The following is a 21001-nucleotide window of genomic DNA, read 5'->3' on the forward strand; positions in this document are numbered from 1 at the left end:
TTACCAGGTTTGGGTTTTTGTTACTGCAAACGGTTATACTAAACAAGGACAACGGAGGAAAGAATTCTGCAAACACTATTACAATTCTGTTATTTTTAACTTGTGCAATATGTTCCATTTCCATTACATATGATGTGCTCTTTGCTGCATTTGGTTTTAGAGTGTCCTAGAAACATTTTAGTGATGCAAAAGAAGAGTTCCCTCTCTGTCACCTGTGCGACCCTGTAAAGTGAGCGTGTCATGTGTTATGTGTGTGTGTGTGTGTGTGCAGTTGTTTATTTTGACATGTAGATGTGCAACAAAGACATCAAAACGCAGGAAGTGGAATTTTAGAGGGGAAACCACCACCCACTTAGAGGCACACACGCACGCGCAGATACATACGCACACTATTAAGCAAAGGTAAAACTTTGTACACAAGAGATAATAAACTCCCCCGCTATGGATGACTCCCCCTCCTGTCAATTCTGCTCTTTGTCAAACTGCCAGTTGCAATATGAGCTATTCATTGTGAAAAGGTCTTTACAATTACCTAAGCAGGCGACTTTCTTTATGCTGCTCTATTTTTAGATTGGGGTGACACGCCAAACTTCATATTTCATTTCACCCATGCATGCAGATGTTCGAGTGTACATACTTCACCTGCATCACTGGTGTCAGATTGTTGTCTGACATTTTTATCTTCCTCTCTTTCAGGCACACAGGCCACTGTAGATGACATCAGGACGACAAAATGTATCAATAACCACACAGGCATACACCTGCACACATGTGCGTGTAACCATAAAGGACATGCATAGACCAAGTCGCAGATAAACATGTGCACAAACACAAGCACACACATCTAATTTCTTTACCCTTTGTGGTAGACAGGCTATAAGTTTCTTGTGGTACAAAGATAGCAGGAACAAATGATGTCACTCATTGGGTGCGTGTGTTTGCGCGAGGTGTAGAGTGTGGGCTCAGATGGGTTGGTCTCTAACCATAGGGCATAACCTTTGACAAAAAAATGTTTGAGACATTCACACCTCAAGATCACAGGTGGGATTGAAAGTAGTTTGTGTATTTTGTGCAGGCAGACTCTCTCGTGTTCTGTATGTGCACTTCTCTTGACCTCTTTAGGTAATTTTCTCAAGGCTGCGTTGTGCAGAGAGGAAAATGCTTCTCACCACTTTGTCATTGTTCATCTGTGAAAGCCTATCGTGCTTCCTCTTTCACATTAATAAGACATAAGTATTATTATGAATGCAAGTGTTTCCTCATTCATAAAACTGAAAAGTGTTGTTTTTTTTTGCAGGTCCCATGCAAACATAGTATTATCTACCTTTATCATCTCCATCATCATACTCATGAGGATCACTGGGTTTTCTAAGACTATTTTCCTTCAGTTCAGACCATTAAGACCCTAATCACTAGATCTAAATTCGGTTGTGTAGGGCATGCTTGTTTAACTTAATAATTATTTCCCTCCTAGTCATTCCAATACACACGTATCAAGTTAAAATGCTAATAATAAGCTCTGCAAACATCAACTGACTGGAAGTCTGCCACTCAGCGCAAATCGTGAAGCTTGTTCGGGAGATCTGATCCCGAACAGGAAGTTACGTCAGCCAGAAAATTCTTGTCTGCAAGGAAGTTTTTACATTTTATTTTTAACGGCTAGATTGTTGAGCATTCAAAAAACAACAACAACACATATAGCGAAATTAAAGACTTTTGAAAAATCTCTGATTTAATTGATCAATCTCCAACGCTGAAGAATCTAACCTGTCTACCGTTAGCGGTAGTTCCACACAGCAGCAGCAGTAGCAGCAGCAATGGCAGTTGGGCAGTGAGACACATGTCACAACTGTCTGTGAGCCGAAAAACATTTACGCTGGAGCCGAGAGAAGACACTTAAGCAAAATGTCTCGGCACCGAAATGTGCGAGGTTACAACTACGATGAAGGTAGATAGCCTGAACAAGGCGTTGATAAATGTTGAAGCTTCTCAGCTAGGCCTCAAACCACCAAACTGTTAGCTGCTATGCTAAAATCCACTGTTGTTGATTGTAGCTTTAGCAGCTAACGGTAGCTAGTTTAGCTGGAAGATAACGTTGCTGTCGTGTCACTTGACACCTGGCACAATATAAATTGCGCTATAACTATATTATCACCCTATACACCAAAGCTTTCAGAGTAACATAGCGTTACAACTTGATGGGTTATGTCTATAACGTTAATAACGTGTATGTTACGGTAACGCAACATTCTTAGCTCGCTTGCTAACTTCCCAGTGTTTTGATACAAATGTTACGAGCTTCTAATACATTGCTAGATATGTTATATAGACATCCACTGACCCTAATAACTTAGTAAACATCCTAATTTCTAAAACTTACAGTGAAGTAATTGTAAAACATTTCCTCACAATTTACTGTTTGTTATGCAATCTGTACAATTAGCTGACAAGGCAAAGTAAATGACAGCTGTTTTCTTTTTTTTTTACTGCAAGTGCTTTAGCTGTTACATGTGTAGGTTTATGTAAAGTAGAAAAACAATTGAACCTCAATTATATACATTTGTTTCTAGACTTTGACGATGATGACGTGTATGGACAGTCTGTGGATGATGACTGCTGTATATCACCAGCAACAGGTTGGTACCAGTGAATGCAATATTATGGATCAACAAGAATATATGTTAACCAGACATCACATCTCCGAGTTTGAAATCAATAAGTAAAGATGTTTGTGGTTTGTACAGCAAATCAGTTCATCTACTCGCGTCAAGATAGGCAAGCACCAAAGGAGGAGCCTTTAGAAGAGGATGAAGAGGATGTACCCATGTCTCCTACCATCAGCCACAGCCTTGACCCTCTCGACCAAGGTAATATTATGAATTCCACGCAGTGGTATGCAAGTGACAAATGACGGAGATCTTTTGAACTTCACCTTTGTGTTTTGAAAATGAATTGAAGATCCTGTTGAAAACTAGTTAAACTTTCTGTGTATAACTTATGTGTTTTACTTTATAGCCAAGCTGTATTCCTGTTTGGACCATATGCGAACCGTGCTGGGAGATGCAGTGCCAGACTCAGTCCTGACCGAGGCAGCCATAAGATGTGGATTCGACCCACAGAAGGCCCTGGACGCCGTCCTGTCTGAAGACGCCAAGACAGCCCCGGTTACCAGAAGTACCGGTGAAGACACGGCTTCGGTGGCAAGAGTTAGCCAGGAGAAAGCGCCGCTTCCACAAAGAACCAAACAAGAGGCCGTGGCTGAGAAAGGTACGCCTTGAGTGGATCAAATTATGATCATTTTATTGGTTGTGGAATAAAATTTATTAGAAATTGTTGTTGTTAACTGATCCACGTTATTTGCTAAAGAAAGCACAGGATCTTAAAATGTCTTGTCATGTAGCTAGTGATCTAGTTTCCTTTTTAAAGAAACTGCACTCAGTTACTAGTACACAAAATACGGCCTAGTCTATTTGTATCACTTGATCCATAATTAGAAGTAGTTTGTTCAGTATACATACACACTGCCAGTCAAAATATTTTGAATATGCCACATTTTTGCATTTTAAAACAATCAATATGGTTGGCTTTTAGAGTTGTTCTTATACCGATACCATCATTGGAAATGCCTCCTGTACAACCTTAAATGCTTATCAGCTCATTTGCGCTACACAGGAACAACAACAACATTAGCAACATGTGTCACTCGCTACCCGATTCGTACATCCTGGTCGATCGGTACTGTGCATGTGCAATTCCCAACACAGATTAGAAATTAAATAATGGAAGTATCTTAACAAGTTAGCCATCTTGCTTCTTTCTCATCTGTGCTGAAAGTTGCACATGCACAGTACCGATGGGACAGGTGCTAGCAGAGAGTGTAACGTTAGCCAGAAATAGCGAAATGTCAGCAAATTGGCAATGTTTTACTCTGGAATATCTGTCAAACTAGAAATGTATGAATGCCTGTGGATTCTTCTGAAGGTACTTGATCAAAAGACCATTTTGAATAATGTTAATTAGTTTTGTGTACATGAAAGCTCACGTGTGTGACGATGACACATTTTAGCCATGCGAGTGTTTAACAAAGTGCCTTCTTTCTCTTCTTTTCCCTCATGTTTATGGTACGATTCATCTGACTTCTGTTCTGTGGTCCTCCTGTTTCTCCTCTTCGGCAACTGCGATTGGCTTTCGTAAGGTAAGGAGCTTCTCACAAAGACATTACATGCAATGCACATAAACCCCAGACCGATAGGTGCAAACACACACAACCGCGTCCGCAAACAAGTGCACCAAACCTGAGTGACCTCTTATTGCAACATACGGCTGACTTTTGGGTTAGCAGCTCTGAAGATGAACATTTTATTCATCAGAACAGTGGTCCAGGTGTTACTTGTGGTGCCAATCTTGCACAGCTCATGTCTGCGCATGAGCAGAAGAGTAAAGCGTCAGGAGCGGTTGACACAGGGCGAGGTTTGGGTGTTCACTCATTAAGTGCCCTCACAATGGGACCTAATTCCCCACTGTCCATTGTGCCTAACCAGAATAGTCTTTCATTGGGAACGTTGGCGTCTTTAAGCATGACTTCAGCATCTCACAGCTCTGCTCCCCCCCTCCTCTCAGTGTCACTCGGTAGTCTGTCGCTAAACAACCCCAAGATAACAACTGCAAGCTCTCCTCTGGCTGCTCCTCCCGGGTTCAGAAGTCTCAGTTCTGTCCTATTGTGCAATCAGCACTCGGTGGGAGTTGGGATTGGCGGCAAAGCCGCAATGGCTCATCCTAAGGGAAGCCCATCATTGGCTGATTTAATGCAGGAACATTCAAACCGCAGCCCAACCATCAGTAGCTCCTCTCACGCTCCCCAAAGCAGCATAGCTTCTGTGACGTATCAGGGGGGGGCTGCACCAGCACAAACATTCTCGCTGTCTGGGCTCGCTTCACAGCACCAAAACAAGAATACGCACATTCAATCGCAAACACAAAGCACTGAACAACCGGCAAACTCGCTCACCTTTTCTAAACCAACCAACAATACTCGCGCATGCCTAGCTGGAACCGCCTCATTGTCTCAGCTGGCCTCGCAGCATCAGCTCAACAGTTCCTTAACTTTCCCTCAACCCGTGAGCGTTGAATCTCCAGGAAATGCACCGAAACAACCACCTGGCATCTCTGAGCTGCTCTCTTTGTCACAATTGGCATCTGAGCACAAAGGCAAAACCTCAACTACCTCAAATGGGTCACAGTACTCCCTCACCTCGCTCCTTTTACCAGCAAAACCAGAGAGGGCTGGTGTCTTAGCAGAAAGTACTGAAGAGGGTGGGACCAAGTGTAAGCTCGACCACAAACCATACCACCGAAACATCAGGTCACCGAAGATGAAGCAGACTATTGATCTGAGTGCACTCATGGCCCAGTCAGATGGAGCAGGCCCTCGGCACTTTGACAGCGACCCACTCTCACCGTCCTCTCCAGATTCAGTTGACGTGGGGATGGACTCTTCAGTGTTTGCACAACCATCAGTATTTGCGATCACTTTGTCGATTCAGAGCCACAGGCAACAGAAGAGGGTGAGGAATAAGCCGAAGTGGAAAATAAGAGGTCAGAAGACAGGAAGTGGTTCCCAGGCTTTCCTGTGTAAATCCCAAGATGAATTCCAAGAGCAGCATGCACCACTCCCGCCGATTGTACCATTCCACTTCGACGTGCCTTCACCTGACGACATCGTCCGCGCTAATCAGCGAAAAGCTTTCACCAGGTAGACGAGTGGAAACAAATGGCTCTTAATTCAGCCGTGTGAACTCACTTTGGATGAGAACCTCAGATCTTTTTGGTGGTCTTTCCTCCACCAACTGAACTAATCTTAAAGAGATGCAGGACTCATCATCAATTTTTAAAACTTTGTCCCTCATGAGGAGTGAAGAAACTTTTGGGACCAACAAAGACCGACAAATGACAAACTCACTGCTGAAAAATAAACTCTGCCAGAAACCGTATTACTACAACACTTCTTTTTTTTATAGCGGCATGCTAAAAGTCTTAAGTTGCTACTATATACAGATAAATAATGTTTCTTCATCTCTCTGGCAGCTTGAAAATAATCACAGCTAAGTTACAAATGGCAAGTATTTTAAAAACTTTTAAAAATGTTTTTTTCTCATTTACTGTAGTTATTTTTTCTACCTTTTTTAAATTTGAGTCTTATTTTTCTATGCTTAGATAGTCATTGGCTTTTTAATTTACATTTTATTTGTAAAATAGTGTCATCTTATCCGGGGAACATTTGAAGTACATCTCTTTCTGCATGGCCTCGTTTCTGGTTTTGATCTGCATGAACCCTCAAAACGAGAAAGAGGTTGATTTTGTTTGCAGGTGTGCTGCAGCTATTGGAATATGGATCAGTTAACCATTGTTCTGGTTTATTGCTGCCTGGGTTTGAGATCATGGGGTAGACATTTTGGTTTAGAGGACACCTGGAGATTTTCCCATGAGGGAGTGAGAACAAACGCGTGCAAGTGCATGACACACGCACGCACGCACGCACGCACGCTCGCACGCGCGCGCACACACACATAGACAAGTGAACCCTTTCAGTGTTTGATATTGAAAAAGAGTTTACTATGAATTCAGGCACTGTGAATAAAGATTGCACTGAATGAGTCAAAAGGGAATGCCTTCAGACTTGAGGTAAACGGGGGTTTTCTTGCTCTTACAAGCTTTTAACTTTAGGATGTGCAAATGAGTTTGATTCAGTGGGTGTGTCATGACACTCTGCCAGAGGTTAATTTGTCCAATTTTGAAATAAAGATGACTGAATGTACGTTCTCCGAATGCACCTGTGTCTGCGTGTGTCTCTCTGGTTGTGTGTGTGCTTTTGTGTGTCTGAGTGTAAAAATGATCTTTTTAGGGTTGTTGTATTAAACTAATTCTACATAACCAGTTAAACCGGTGCTCTATTCCCTGTTCTCATCTAAAATATAAGTAGAGTATGTATGTTTGTACAGTAGCAACTCTTTATTGTAATAAAGATTAAGGAGTTAAATAGAAGGCATGCTCTGCAGTATGTATCTGGTGCAGTGAATGCTTTTTTTTTTTGTAGGGTAGCCCAGGGTTTGTTTTGGTAACTTTTGAGTTTGAGTCATTAGTATTGGTTTGAATGGTGAAACTTGCCCTGAAAGAAATGCATGTTTAGGACTTCAGATTGGACAAGGACTGGTTAGATGGTTGGTAGATAAACTTTCCAATACTGTTGAGTCATTTTCTTGCACTGCCTCATTGTTTGCATAAATGTGAGAACGCTCTTTGAGTGAAGTAGGGGGTTTGGCTAGATGTGCATTGACTTTATACTGGTGCAGAGAGCTGAGTGAAGTGAACCCTCAGGGTGGCAAACAGACCGCTGAGCCTGAGGGGAGAACATAGTCAACGAGGAGCAGATAGTGGAAATAATGACAAGTCAAACATTTAGAAGTCAAACAGGTTTCTCCGTGTGTGAGCAGTCCTGGGAGTTTGGAAATAAGATGGTTTATTATGGATGTTGTGGTGTGCTTTGTGAGTGAAGATATGTATCATGGTACAGCGCGTTTGGATGTGAAAATCTTGAAATGAATAAGTCTTATTAACAAGTGGGTTTGTCCGGCAACTGTTTCGTCCTTTTTCTATCTCGAGGCGGGCCAGTGTGTGGGTTTGAGCAGGAAGCTGCACTCTTGGAGAAAATGTCACCGACTCGGCGTAGCAGCCGATCGTCTCACTCTCTGTGTGTCTCACTCGCCACCTACGTAGGAAAATCTGATCATGTCTCTTGACTTTCACAGCTTTTGTCAAAGGCTTCGACAGATCAAATCATTTTGTGTCTTTACAGGCTCTGCAGCTCTGCAAGGCGTACATGTTGCACAAACATAGCGCTTTATGTGATGTGGTGCCAATACTGGAAAATACCATTTTACTCACAGCAAGTGGTCAAAAGAATGCGGGTGCGTTTAGATTGACGTGCCATCGGTACTACTGCTTTGTTGTGGTGTGATTTGTTTGAGAGAGAAACAGGATTCCTTATTCAAATGGAAAGTTGCATTCTTGTTACAAGAAATACAAGAGTTGACTTCTAGAGCGGTTGAAGGCACAAACACTCCTGAACAAGCGTATTAAGCAGTGATGTGACCGTCTGCAGAAGCCATGCGCAGTCTGGTTCATTTATTATCTAAATGTTGTGGTTGTGCAGCCTGAATCAAAAATCCTGGCTATGACAGCAATAATGTTTTTTAATGGAAGTGCAGAAATATCTTGTCATGGATCGGTTTGGTACCGATCTGTATAGTAGAATTTGCCTGTTTGTTTTGCATGTTGGAAGCTAAGTTGGAAGCTAAGTTGGAAGCTAAGTTGGAAGCTAAGTTGGAAGCTAAGTTGGAAGCTAAGTTGGAAGCTAAGTTGGAAGCTAAGTTGGAAGCTAAGTTGGGAGCTAAGTTGGGAGCTAAGTTGGGAGCTAAGTTGGGAGCTAAGTTGGGAGCTAAGTGTACATGACGAGTTGTCTTCGAGCGATTCCATCGATTTTCATTTTGTTTTCGGCTGTGGTAGAAATCATTCCCTCATCAGCTGTTCCCGACATAACAAACACTTGTAGTGTAGTTTAGCAGCAACGTTGTTAGCTGTGTGTCTGGCTGGCATTCTCTGTCAGGGTTTCCTCTAATGTATTGCAACCGTGGCGTAATGTTAAGAGTATCCGGTGCTAATTTGAGCATCTAGCATGTGTTGAGAGACACTCCTTTGAATTGTCTTTGCTTGATGCAGACATGATGAACAGTATGATCATGACGGTGCATGACTGTCATGTCAACTTTGCACCACAGTAAAGACTAACAAGTGGAACAGAAAAGCAACTAACTTAATTCACAGCATGGTCACATTGTGTTGAGCCTCTAAAATGAAACGCATCGCACAACTCCGATCCAGTGTGCCGGGCTTTACTCACCTAACACTTCTTTTGTCCATCTTGCCTTTTAGAGATGTTCCGATCCCTTTTTTTCCTTCCCGGTACCGATTCCAATACCTGAACTTGCGTATTGGCCGATCCCGACCCGATACACGTGCGTTTAAAAATAAACAGAAGACTATATTATTATTTTTTAACCACTAACTATGTATGGATGTGATTAGATTGCTATCATTGTTGTGTCGCCTGGCTCAGGTTAAAGCCTTTGTAAAACATGAACAAATACATACAGCGAAAAGAACCTTCGGTAGCACTTATACTCTATGACACCCATGTCTATGATGAAAAACATACTTATGTGTTATAATCTGCATACAGCACTGTATAATCATAGTTAAAAGTTGTAGTTAAAAGATGAGTTGTCAAATGTGAATTAAGTTGAACTCTTTTTGGTATATCCATCCATCGGTGGGGTTTAATCCTAAACGTATACTGTGTCAGGTGACTTCACTTCATCCTATCTGGTGAACATCACCACTCGGTATGATTTAAATCTTCATAGCGTTTACTTTGTTCCTTTTGTTCCCTGAAGATTCAACCAGACAAAACTAATCCCAAACCTTTACAGACTTATTGACCCAAACTCGGATACAACACTTAAATCGGCTAAAAGGTTTTCCCCCTTTTTTCCCCCACTGTAGTCCTATGAAGATTTGAGTTAAATCAAACACAATCTTTTACAGCCTTTAGCGGCCTCAAGTGGTAGGGAGCCTCTATCAATATTTTATACACATAATTCTCATTTTGTTATTGGCATGACCATCAAAGCAGTTGTTTTAAATAACCCTTGTTATTTTACTTCTGCTCTGTTACTCTGACCTGCATGCTTGTGTGTTTGGATGGGTGGTAAGGGGGGGATCTTGATATTTGCATATCCTGGGCGGACTCCCTTTTATCCTGTGCTCAGTTGGGCCCTCAGGCCAAGGTGTAGAGATGACTCACTCGTCTCACTCACTGCATGGGTCCCCTCTTCCAGAGAAATCCTGGCTGAGAGGACACCAACTGTTTACCTGCCGGTCCAAACAGTGTAAAGAGATCCTGCTCTAAGTAAGCCTCACAACCTGATTGCACTGTATTGCTGCCCCCAGGCCTGCCCCAAAAAAAGATCTGGCAAGTCAGTTGTTTGCAAAGGTATTACAGTGTTTTGAGTCCGGTAGTTAGAAAATAGGTTGTTTACTATGCGAGAACTTTGGCGAGTTACGAAGGGTGTGTCTGTCTGTTTCAACACAGGTTAAGATGAAAGTGAATAAAATACAACCATCATGTGCTTAATAATGATGCACACTAGGGACGTGTAGGTTAAATTAACTGATCCTAGTGACCATATTGGATTGGATGTGATCTAATTGTTTCACAGCTGATATAAGTATATTTCAGGCTGGCTGATGTCCTGTTTGACACAGGTGGTAGAAACCTCCTCGTCACTGTAATAAGGACATGAAAAGCCCCCCAGCTGCAGGAAGAACCAGAAAGTCCCCCGAGAGGTCTTTCGCTATCTCATGTTGCCGCTTACTGCAGGACAGAAAACACTCCAATGATGCAGCTTTCAGTGACGACAGTGGTGTTACAGACGTAGAACTGTTTTTAGCTTTCTGCTGTGATCTTTTTAAATTACTACCTTATCCACTTTTCCCAACTTTTGAATTGATAAGGATCAGTGTGTGGGAATAAACGCCATGCAAAATGTCATTATTTTAAAAAGAGAATCAAAGCCTCTTCAGGCTGCAGTGAGCTGCCTCACTTGTGAATCAGTGTTTCAGAATGAGAGGGACTTTTTCTCTAATGCAGAGCCAGTCATTCACAGAATGTGCTGCGAGAGAAAGTCCATTAATAATTCAGTTGAATCACATCTCCTTTCCTCTCATTTCCCTCAGGGTATTTTTTTTTATGATGAATAAACCACATTATGCATACAAGGGATTAGTATGCTTTCTAAATTGCATGCTTAACCAAAGCTGTAAGATGAAGAAAGTACATTTGTACACCTTATCGTGTGCGATAATACACATTCACCTCCTGCCCTGCACTTTGCTAAAGTGACACCTTTTTTTCGGAAGATTCATTCTGTGAAATGCTCCGTCACACTGTTCTATTCACGTGGAGATGGGGAGGCAACGGCCACTTCTGATATTAACCCTCTCAGAACCTGGATGTCACGTCCCCACATATATGCACACAGATGCGCACGGGGTGCAGTTGGCTTGGCTGTGCAGCCCGGTCTAAATGAATCAGTCGCAGGTTGATATGACTGGGACCGGCGGCCATTTGGGACTGGGATGACGAAGCAATGACCTCAGCAAGTCTCACTGCTGCAGAATATGGACTATCAGTCAGATCTATGGATGCTCAGAGAGCAACTGATTGCATCACATGCTCACACAGAATATATATATACCTTCTATGCCAGTAAGACACATGGCTATGACCAGGACAATAGTCATATCCTCTGGATGTCTCAATCAACACCACATGGCCAACCATTGCTGAATAAGCTATGTTAGAATATTACCAGGTATTTTATGTAACTATTTAGCAGATGCACGCAGGCAAGAAACCCTTCAGTCTTACCATGGTTATGAAGAATACGTAGCGACTGTCACCAATTCGTATAAATCACCTCGATGCCCTTTTTAAATAGGAAAAAAATGTAACATTTCATTGGTATTGTTCACAGTGGGTCATCAGGATTGCCTTTGTTTCTGAGGAGGTGTACAGTTTTGCTCCTCTCTTCCCTGTAGCTAAAAGCAGAGATGTCGCTCACAATAAACTGGACTCTGAAGTGGTACCCAAAGTGGCCCGCATGACCGTCTCTGGCAAGAAGCAGACCATGGGCTTTGATGTCCCCAGGTACCTAACACACAGGCCTCTGTCTATTTACATTGTAAATCATTTAATCTTTGCAAATTACTAGTTATATTTGAAATGAAAAGCAGTGAGGGCTTTAAATTTGGATGAGCTGTGAACCTGAGGTGTGTGTGTGTGTGTGAGTGTGTGAGTGAGTGAGTGAGTGAGTGAGTGAGTGAGTGAGTGAGTGATCACCCGAGTAGACTTTCTTGTTTGTGGAATATATCCGCACTAATGATTTTGGAAGATGCATACCGGCATGATCATGATCTGTGCAGAAGATGTTCCACCGTGATGAAACTCATCCGTATTCTCTCCTCAGCACAGCGGAGAACGGCGTTGTCGCCGCTTCGGTACGCCGTGGTGGCAGCCCTGAAAACGGCACCGCCACCGCTGCCTCAGAGGCCGCGTCCAAGCGTCCCGGGACTCCGTCTAAAGGGTCAAATGGAGAAGAGCCCTCCACGGTTCCCACCCCGAGCCGCTCCGCTGGAAAGGCCCGGCAGACGATCAACATCAAAGCTGAACTGGAGAAGAGGCAGGGGGGCAAACCTCTGTTAAATTTGGTGGTTATAGGTAGGAAGAAAAATACATGAAACCACTCATAAATTCATATTTCAGTTAATAGAACGTCAAGGGATCAGCATAATAACAACAAGGGATGCAAAAGACATTCTGCACAAATATGATGTGCAGATGAAAAAACTAAATTATGCTCTATTCAATCCTCGTACTACTACATTGATCGACAGTTAAATACAAAGAGGAAGTAGTCTTCATTTATTGAGCAATATACAGTACAGTAACATTTAAGATAAGATACAGCTAGAGTATAACATGGAGGAACTTATTTAGAAATACAGTAACAACATTTTGGGAGTTAATTATTTTTATGAATTTTTCAACTTTCTGCAATAAATTCACATCAAAATATCCAACATTTGTTAAAAAAAGTACAACATTTTCTGGACTGTGACTTTTAAACTTGAATCGTTTCGTGCACACGTCTAAGTTTAATAGTAGTGAATGTGTTGAACTGCAGACCAGTGCAGTTGCTCAATCATGTTGTCTCATTCTCAGTTAGACCAGAAAAGGTGACTTGGTAGTTTCATAAGTACAGATGATTGTAGTTTCCCACAGCCTGTGAAACCTTTCGTGTCACCACGTTTATCTCCCTTCCCCCCCTCTCACCCTCCATCCTTGTTCCCATTTCTGTCTGCCTTCTCTCCACTTGAGCAATGCTACTTCTTTCCTTCTCCCATCCGTGGCTTCCCCTTTGCAATATCTTATCTTCTCTCTTCCCCTACCTGTCTTATCACTCTTGTTACATAATCCTCTGTCCTGACCCATCCCTCCCTGGTGTCTTCTATCCCTCCCCACACTCTGACCTCCTTTTTATCTTTCCGTCTACAGCCCTAACTCCTGCGCATTATTCCATTCTTCTTCTCTGCAGGTCATGTGGATGCGGGTAAAAGCACTCTGATGGGCCACCTGCTTTATCTGCTGGGCAACGTGAACAAGCGCACCATGCACAAGTATGAGCAGGAATCAAAGAAGGCAGGCAAAGCCTCCTTCGCCTATGCTTGGGTCCTGGACGAAACTGGCGAGGAGCGAGACAGGTACATTTAGAGGGTGAAGCTACTCCCAAAATTTGCCGTTGTCCCCCCCCCCCCCCCTTCTGCACATTGAGAGCAGAGGTCTGGATCTGGTTATAGATGGAGGACACTGGACGCTTACATACATGCAGTCCCTTCCTGCTGTGTGCTTTGCTTGATAACAAGCTAATCTTAAGAGTCAAACATGTTGTCCCATCACTGGTGCTAGTGATTGTAACTCAACGTAATATTGTCCTAGATGTGATCTGGAGAAAACAGCTTGTTCATGTGAAGGGCCAAATCTTTCCTACGCTAGTTGGGGTGTGTTGTGCAGATAACTAACATTTGTATTGATGACCTTTTATCAGCTGAAATATGCTTTATAGAACACACGTCTCCGTTTGCCGTCTCTGTTGTTGTTACCAGAGTGAAACGGAAGCGAAAACCGCCAGAAACAGAAAGTGACTCGGGTGGGAATCCATATTGACTTATCAGTAACTTCTGAAGCGAATGCATAATACTCCGCCCAGCCCACCACAGGGCGGTGCTCTTGAAATGAAATTGGCCGAGGATTTAAATCTACATGACCTTATAAGGCAGTCCAGCTACTCAGCACTCCATCCACGTCCACAAGATTTTTACACTTTGTTCAACTTCTACACAAATGATTGTACAGATGAAATTTTTGACTGAGTCATCAAAAAAACAAATCCCCTCATTTATTTGTGTTTGCTCCAGGGGTGTGACGATGGATGTTGGCATGACAAAGTTTGAGACAAACTCTAAGGTGGTGACCCTAATGGATGCGCCAGGACACAAAGACTTCATCCCCAACATGATCACAGGAGCTGCACAGGTATACCAAGTATCCAAGCATCCAAGTATCCAAGTATCCAAGTATCGAAGCATCCAAGTATCCAAGTATCCAAGTATCCAAGTATCCAAGCATCCAAGTATCCAAGTATCCAAGCATCCAAGTATCCAAGTATCCAAGTATCGAAGCATCCAAGCAGCCTGCACAACGCATACAAACCATCACAGTGAATGAGGGATCTCCAGGTATCAGAATGCAGACCTCCTGATGTTTGTGTTCTAGTGGTGGAAGCCGCCATTATATAAATATATACGATCCCGATATATATATATATATATATATATTTCTCCATCCCGGGGATCAAAAGAGGTTCAAAGTTAATCTAATGTAGTATAGGAGATGATGTAAAGTCCTCTGTCACAGTTCATGCAATTCTATAATTTATGTGATTTTGATCCCCCTTGTATACAATTAAAAAAGGGTTCTTCCAATACCTCTGAATATATCAGTCAGCTACTAGCTAATTGAGCCTCACAGTGAAACTCAGCATCTCTCTTAAGTTAACGAACATCCGCACGATTAAAATGACTTCCTTTCCTTTTTTGGCGGTACCCTTGCCACACCCGTCGGCGTGAATTGAAATAACTTTGGTGGTTTTGGGTGTGGGTGTCACAAGGTGTTTTTGCAGCATGGGTGTGCTTGTCTGTGTCTGTTTCGAGGCACTAATGTAATTTCTCTTTTTACCATATGACTATCCTCCCGATCAGCCTCATCATGTAGTGACTAAGGGGTTTTCTGTCAGTCACATGCTCTTTGAGTCTCAAGATGATATTTCTCAGCCTGTAATTATCTCCAGTAAACGGTTCATTAATTTAACACGAAAACCAAATATTATTGCATTGCTGTTTGTACGATGTACGATTACAAGATAAAACATTCGTCATCGATGAAGAGCAGCAAATGAGCTCAGCTATTGGAAGAACTCACAGGGGTTTGAATGCATAATTGTTCCAAAAGACTTAGGAATTGTATTCAAACATGACAATAAATCGTGAGTATTGTTTATCTTGCGTCATAGTGGCTTCAAGCTTAAATTAAAGTTTGTCTTATGAACTAATAAAGTTCCTAATGTGATGGTTTGATGGGGCTAGAAATGGTTTCTAACATTACAGACACTCTTCTCTTAGGGCTCACAAAAGAGGTTTCACAGGTACCATATGTGTAAAAACACCAGAGTTCAGGCTTTAAATGACCTAACAAGTTGAGTTTGTGTGTGATTTTAAACGCCCACATCTTTGCCCTCGGTTCTCTCTCCAGGCCGACGTGGCGGTGCTCGTGGTGGATGCCAGCCGAGGAGAGTTTGAGGCCGGCTTCGAGGCGGGGGGTCAGACCAGAGAGCATGCCCTGTTGGTGCGTTCGCTTGGCGTCACTCAGCTGGCTGTAGCCGTCAACAAGATGGACCAGGTCAGACTTGCTACACATTACTGACACAAAGTGGGGATGTGTTTTTTTGAGAGTTACAGCATAGCTGATATTGATTTGACCGTTGACACGCTGTAATGCAATCTGCTCCTGGAAAAAGAAAAATCTTCTTTTTATCTAAATCACTTTAGATCAAAATAACTGGTCAAGCAGCTGACGTTATATTTTCTGTGATGAGGTGAAAGCTGCTATATTTCGCCTGCAATAAAGTGGAACCTTATTATGAAAGTTCAAGACTTAACGCTTCTACATTCTCAGGAGAAAAGCCCAAAGACTTTGTGATTTAGTTTCCTGTAATCACTGGCATGTTGCCGACACATTTCCATTTCGATGCCATGCTGAAGGGTGTTTCTGAAGAATGTTTCTGTCTGTGTGTGTTTCCTTTACGCGTATGTATGAATCAGGTAAACTGGCAACAAGAGCGTTTCCGAGAAATCATTTCCAAGCTTGGCCATTTCCTCAAGCAGGCAGGATTCAAGGTGAGTTTGCATCAAGTTACTCGACATCTGAGAACATCGAGCTAGTCATTAACTCATTTTAAGGATACGTATTTCATAGCTTTGCTATTGTTTGATCCATTGTTTACGTGTTTTCCAGGAGTCTGATGTTTTCTACATCCCCACCAGCGGCCTGTCCGGAGAGAACCTCGTCACCAGGAGTTCAGTGTCCCAACTTACCTCTTGGTACTCCGGTTCCAGCCTGCTGGAGCAGATCGGTAATGCACACTGGCATGGAGCAAGCTGCCCAAAGCCTTTACTGCCTTTGGACACTTAGCACCAGGTCTCTTTGAGGGAAAGTAAAAAAAAAACTAAAAAAAAACGCATAACAAGCACAAGCTGCTTCTGCCCTGTTGTCATCATGGGTCTCATGAAAATGCATGAACAAAAATAATTTTAGGTTTTCATGTAAGTTGTTTGCATCTAGACTTTATCCAATTTGAATAAGCTTCTTGAACTCAAAAAATAGTAATCAACCAATAGAATAAAAGTGTTTTCCTGAAAAGCGGTGACACCATGAAATAATACTGACTCTGCTAGTAAGTGATCGCTTTATTCAAGTGTCCATAAAACACATTTGTTTGCATCAAAAAAACTGCTGCCAATGACTTTTCTCTGGGTTTTAAAGTGATACTCATACTAACAAAAAATAGTTGAGTATTAAATACTCCTTCATAGACAAGGGGTGAATGTTTGCTACTCGAAGCACACATTTTGAGTGGAATATTACTTAACAGTGACTCGGTGGGAAACGATTTATTGTGTCTTTAGAGGTTTGTGTGCCAATTTCAATAAAGTGCTGATCGTCTTGACTAATAGCCGGTAAGGGAACTAGCATTATTCCTCCAGTACGAGTGAAAATGATTCATCACCCTTCTCGGAATCATTTCTAGTCTAGCCTGCTTCTTATTGTTTTTTTCCTCTTTTTTTTTTGTCTGTCATCTTCTAAAGACGTCTTCAAAGCTCCTCAGAGATCTGTTGACAAACCGTTCCGACTGTGCGTTTCCGATGTGTTCAAAGGTAAAATCACTGACGCATACTTCCAAGGCATATGATTCCTTCTCATTTCTTTTTTCTGTGTTAAAGCTGATGTTGCATATTCTCTTCCCAGACCAGGGTTCAGGCTTCTGTGTCACAGGAAAGATTGAGGCCGGTTACATTCAGACCGGAGAGAGGATACTGGCAATGCCTCCCAATGAGACCTGCACCGTCAAAGGTACGCACGGATGTGTCTTTGCTTCCAGTCTGGCAGGGTGTTTGACTTTTGTACTTTTTCATGCAGTCCTTCAGAGCATTTTCCTCATAGATGGCAATGAGAGAAGGGCTCACAAAAATCCAACACCCATTACACAGGTGGAAATACCTGAAGAAGACACTGTTCCACTTGTTTCCGCATCAAGACAGCACATTATTTCTAACATATTGTCGCCATCCAACAGCAAAAGAAGCAACAAAAAAAACCACTCCCACATGCATACAAAACTATTTATTATTAACATTAACTCGGGATACAGGATTTTACATTATATGATACTTTCTCAGGCATAATCGATAGTTTGTCGTCTTTGTTTTCTTCCATTTACTGGAGGAAATAACACATCAGCTACAAACACACCTGCGCCTGGATTTGCCTTTTTGTGCCTCTCTGAAAGTGGGCGACTATTGAGTGAGTGGTGAACGCTGCCATCCTGTGGCAGTCGGGGGAATCACACTCAATCTGCTTCTACTGCAGGTATTACTCTCCACGATGAGGCTCTGGACTGGGCTGCAGCAGGAGACCATGTCAGCCTGACGGTCACCGGCATGGACATCATCAAGATCAAGTAAACGCATGTCTTCACTGGTTCTTTATTATATGCCTGCATGTCCTTTTTTAGCTCTTATCATATTTACTGGTGACGCTTTGTTATGCGTATGTTTGGGTCGTGCACATTTGGATACATAATTAGTGATAACTGCTTCCTTCCAGTGTGGGCTGTGTGTTCTGTGATCCCAAGGAGCCCATTCGAGCCTGTACTCGATTCAGAGCCCGAATCCTTCTCTTCAATATTGAGGTCCCCATCACACAAGGCTTCCCAGTAAGAGCAAGCACACACACACACAGTCACACTACCAACAGGCATTATGTTTTCAGGTGTTCCGTACAGACGTTCATATGTCCGGTCCGTTCTCATGAACGCGATATCTCAGGAACACCTTTCTTCAAATTTGGCACACATTTTGGTGATCAACGGTCACAAAACCTGTGTGTGTGTGTGTGTGTGTGTGTGTGTGTGTGTGTGTGTGTGTGTGTGTGTGTGTGTGTGTGTGTGTGTGTGTGTGTGTGTGTGTGTGTGTGTGTGTGTGTGTGTGTGTGTGTGTGTGTGTGTGTGTGTGTGTGTGTGCTCGGTGTAGGTTTTGCTGCATTACCAAACAGTAAGTGAGCCAGCCACCATTAGGAAACTGGTCAGCGTTCTACACAAGAGCAGCGGTGAGGTCCTGAAGAAGAAACCAAAGTGAGTGTGCATTGTATTACGCTTTAGATTACAGAAACAAGTACACATAAAGACGTTACTTACTGTGTGCAGCACTGACGTAATGAATAGTCACTTTCAACAACTTATCACTTTCCCCAGGAAGTGCTTCATGTTACTTTCTACTTCACTAAATATGGTGGATAAAACGTAATCAAATCAAACAATGCTTGAAAATGTAATTCCTGTTTGAACGTTGAAATCCAGGTGGCTGTGTTATCCTTACTTCCTGTTTGTGTGTCTTTCTCTTTAAGGTGTTTGAGTAAAGGTATGAATGCCATCGTGGAGATCCAAACCCAGAGGCCGGTGTCACTAGAGCTGTACAAAGACTACAAAGAGCTGGGCCGCTTCATGCTCCGATATGTCGGCTCCACCATTGCTGCAGGGGTCGTCACTGAGGTAAAGTGCTGCGTCAAATATATTTGATGTTATTGTATAAAAAGGTGTGTCCCTAGTCAGGTTTCTCGTGATTTTTTTATTTTTCCTTACCGCAGATCAAAAAATGAAGGGCCTTTCCCTTTCCATCGACGGAGCCAGTCAGACCGTGCTCTGGACACTGCAAGCTGCCACAGACGAAGTGCAATTCCTCAAGAGATGTCCCTCATGGACTCAGAGCGTCACATTCATTCATCCAACGTCCTCTCCACCCGCCGCACCGGCTGCTTCACCTGCCTGCTCTGATTAACACTAACTGCACAGATTACCATGTGGCAAGATGCTGAGGAGCCTCCAACGTCAAACAGGCGCTTTACCCAGCTATCCACCCACTTCACATCTCCCCATTCATTTGTTAGTTAAACCTTGTTGCTCTAAATTCACTGTTCGATCAAGCCAGATCAATAATAAGACAATCTCACCCATGCCGAGACTTCCACAGTGAATGATGTCACTGTGCTTTTCTTGAAGGAGCCGTAGCCGATCATTCATTTTGACTGAAAAAGTAAGAATGCCGGTGTAGCAACCAGTGCAGAAAGAAATCAGCTGTGCTGTAAGCACGTCATCAACTTCCTGCTTATGTTTGGAGTAAAAGAAGTCCACATTTCGTTTTTTTCTTTTTTTTATGTCAAGTTAAGATGAGGATTCACCTCATGGCTCCTTTGCATGAAGCTCTCCCAATCAAAACATGAAATAACTGATTTTAGATTGAGACCGAAATAAAAAGACGAGATGTTATGTCGTATGGGAGTTGAAGGCAAAACATTTCATATTATTTTTACTATAAATATGTTTTGCATCTCACACTACATAGCCAAGCAGACACGGTCCAGTCTCACCAAAGTAGTTTGTGAACAAACAAAAAGGGAACACTTAAATGTTCACCTCTGGATAAAGAGACATCATTCTAATTTATGTTGGCAAAAAGAGACTTGAAGTACTTCTGCAGTAAAGCACCAACATGCTTTTTGAAGTGCTCATCTGTGTTTTTTCCTATCAAAGACTCAGCAAAGAGGAGGAGGAGGAAGGTTGAAGAAGCTGTGTTTTTGTTTTTTTCCCATGTGTTGGGAAAGGTGGTGTGACGGAAGATGATGCAAAAAATGAACATGACATCAGTAATAATGTGTTTTGAGTTTTGATTCCAGCAGTGTTTCTCGCCTGTAATAACAACATCTGACAACAAGAACTCTGGCGCCAAAGTGGGTTTTCTATTTTTTTTCAAAGTACAAATGTAAAAGTAAGTAGAAAGTGAAAATGTAGAGGTGATCACTTCCCGTCAGCTTTGACAGTGACACAGATGCGATGGTTCCCGCTGGAGTGGAAAGCACCTCAACAGACGCATCTCACCGTCATCGAGTGCGTAAAGAAGAGAACATTAGTTCAGAGTTTTAAAGAAATGCCCACAACACACGACCGACAAGGAACATGTTCCGTTAAAGTAACGTAAGAAATGCATCAAAGGAGATCACAATTTAATAAACAATAACTAGTCAATGGAAAGAGTGAAAGCAAATCAATCTAAAGACACTTTATGCCTTTATTTTCTGTAGTCAATCAAATATGCTTTTTTTAAATTATAAAATGTAGATTTGTTTGAGTAGTCTGTAAAGTTTGTTTATTCACCAAAACTCTCTTTTAGAGTATTTCTGCAAAGGAGAACAGTACACAAATTAAAAGAACATAGTATTAAATTAAGATAAATAAAAATCAGATACAGATGCATATAATGCCTGATGGTGTTTTTGCATTTGTGAGGGTTTCTGGTGTGGGATCTTTATTTGATTTTTCTTTTTGCTCCAAAAATGTGTGACGGTGTCTGATTATGTCTCTGATTAACAATGAGCAAT

At 42.2% G+C, this 21001-nt stretch overlaps 1 protein-coding gene across 2 annotated transcripts; it reads left to right on the plus strand.

Moving 5' to 3' along the window:
* The first annotated feature begins 804 nt into the window (after positions 1-804).
* hbs1l (HBS1-like translational GTPase) lies at positions 805-20913 on the plus strand. 2 transcript variants are annotated; one of them, XM_076084547.1, is made up of 18 exons: positions 1630-1948; positions 2571-2636; positions 2745-2867; positions 3016-3267; positions 11716-11824; positions 12144-12394; positions 13272-13437; positions 14152-14269; positions 15545-15691; positions 16114-16188; positions 16307-16424; positions 17158-17226; positions 17318-17422; positions 17939-18029; positions 18176-18284; positions 18601-18701; positions 18974-19118; positions 19214-20913. In XM_076084547.1, the coding sequence occupies exons 1-18, from the start codon at positions 1906-1908 to the stop codon at positions 19223-19225; spliced, it is 2100 nt and encodes a 699-aa protein (XP_075940662.1). In that variant the 5' UTR covers positions 1630-1905; the 3' UTR covers positions 19226-20913. The 2 variants fall into 2 exon arrangements, with proteins under 2 accessions (XP_075940663.1, XP_075940662.1); XM_076084548.1 differs by lacking the exons at positions 11716-11824; positions 12144-12394; positions 13272-13437; ... (9 more) ...; positions 18974-19118; positions 19214-20913 and adding an exon at positions 4201-6829 and having other exon boundaries at positions 805-1948.
* The last annotated feature ends 88 nt before the right edge of the window (positions 20914-21001 follow it).

The sequence above is a fragment of the Anarhichas minor genome, unplaced genomic scaffold, assembly GCF_050575085.1.
Source record: "Anarhichas minor isolate MPS153535 unplaced genomic scaffold, ASM5057508v1 ptg000136l, whole genome shotgun sequence".
Taxonomy (NCBI): Eukaryota; Metazoa; Chordata; class Actinopteri; order Perciformes; family Anarhichadidae; genus Anarhichas; species Anarhichas minor.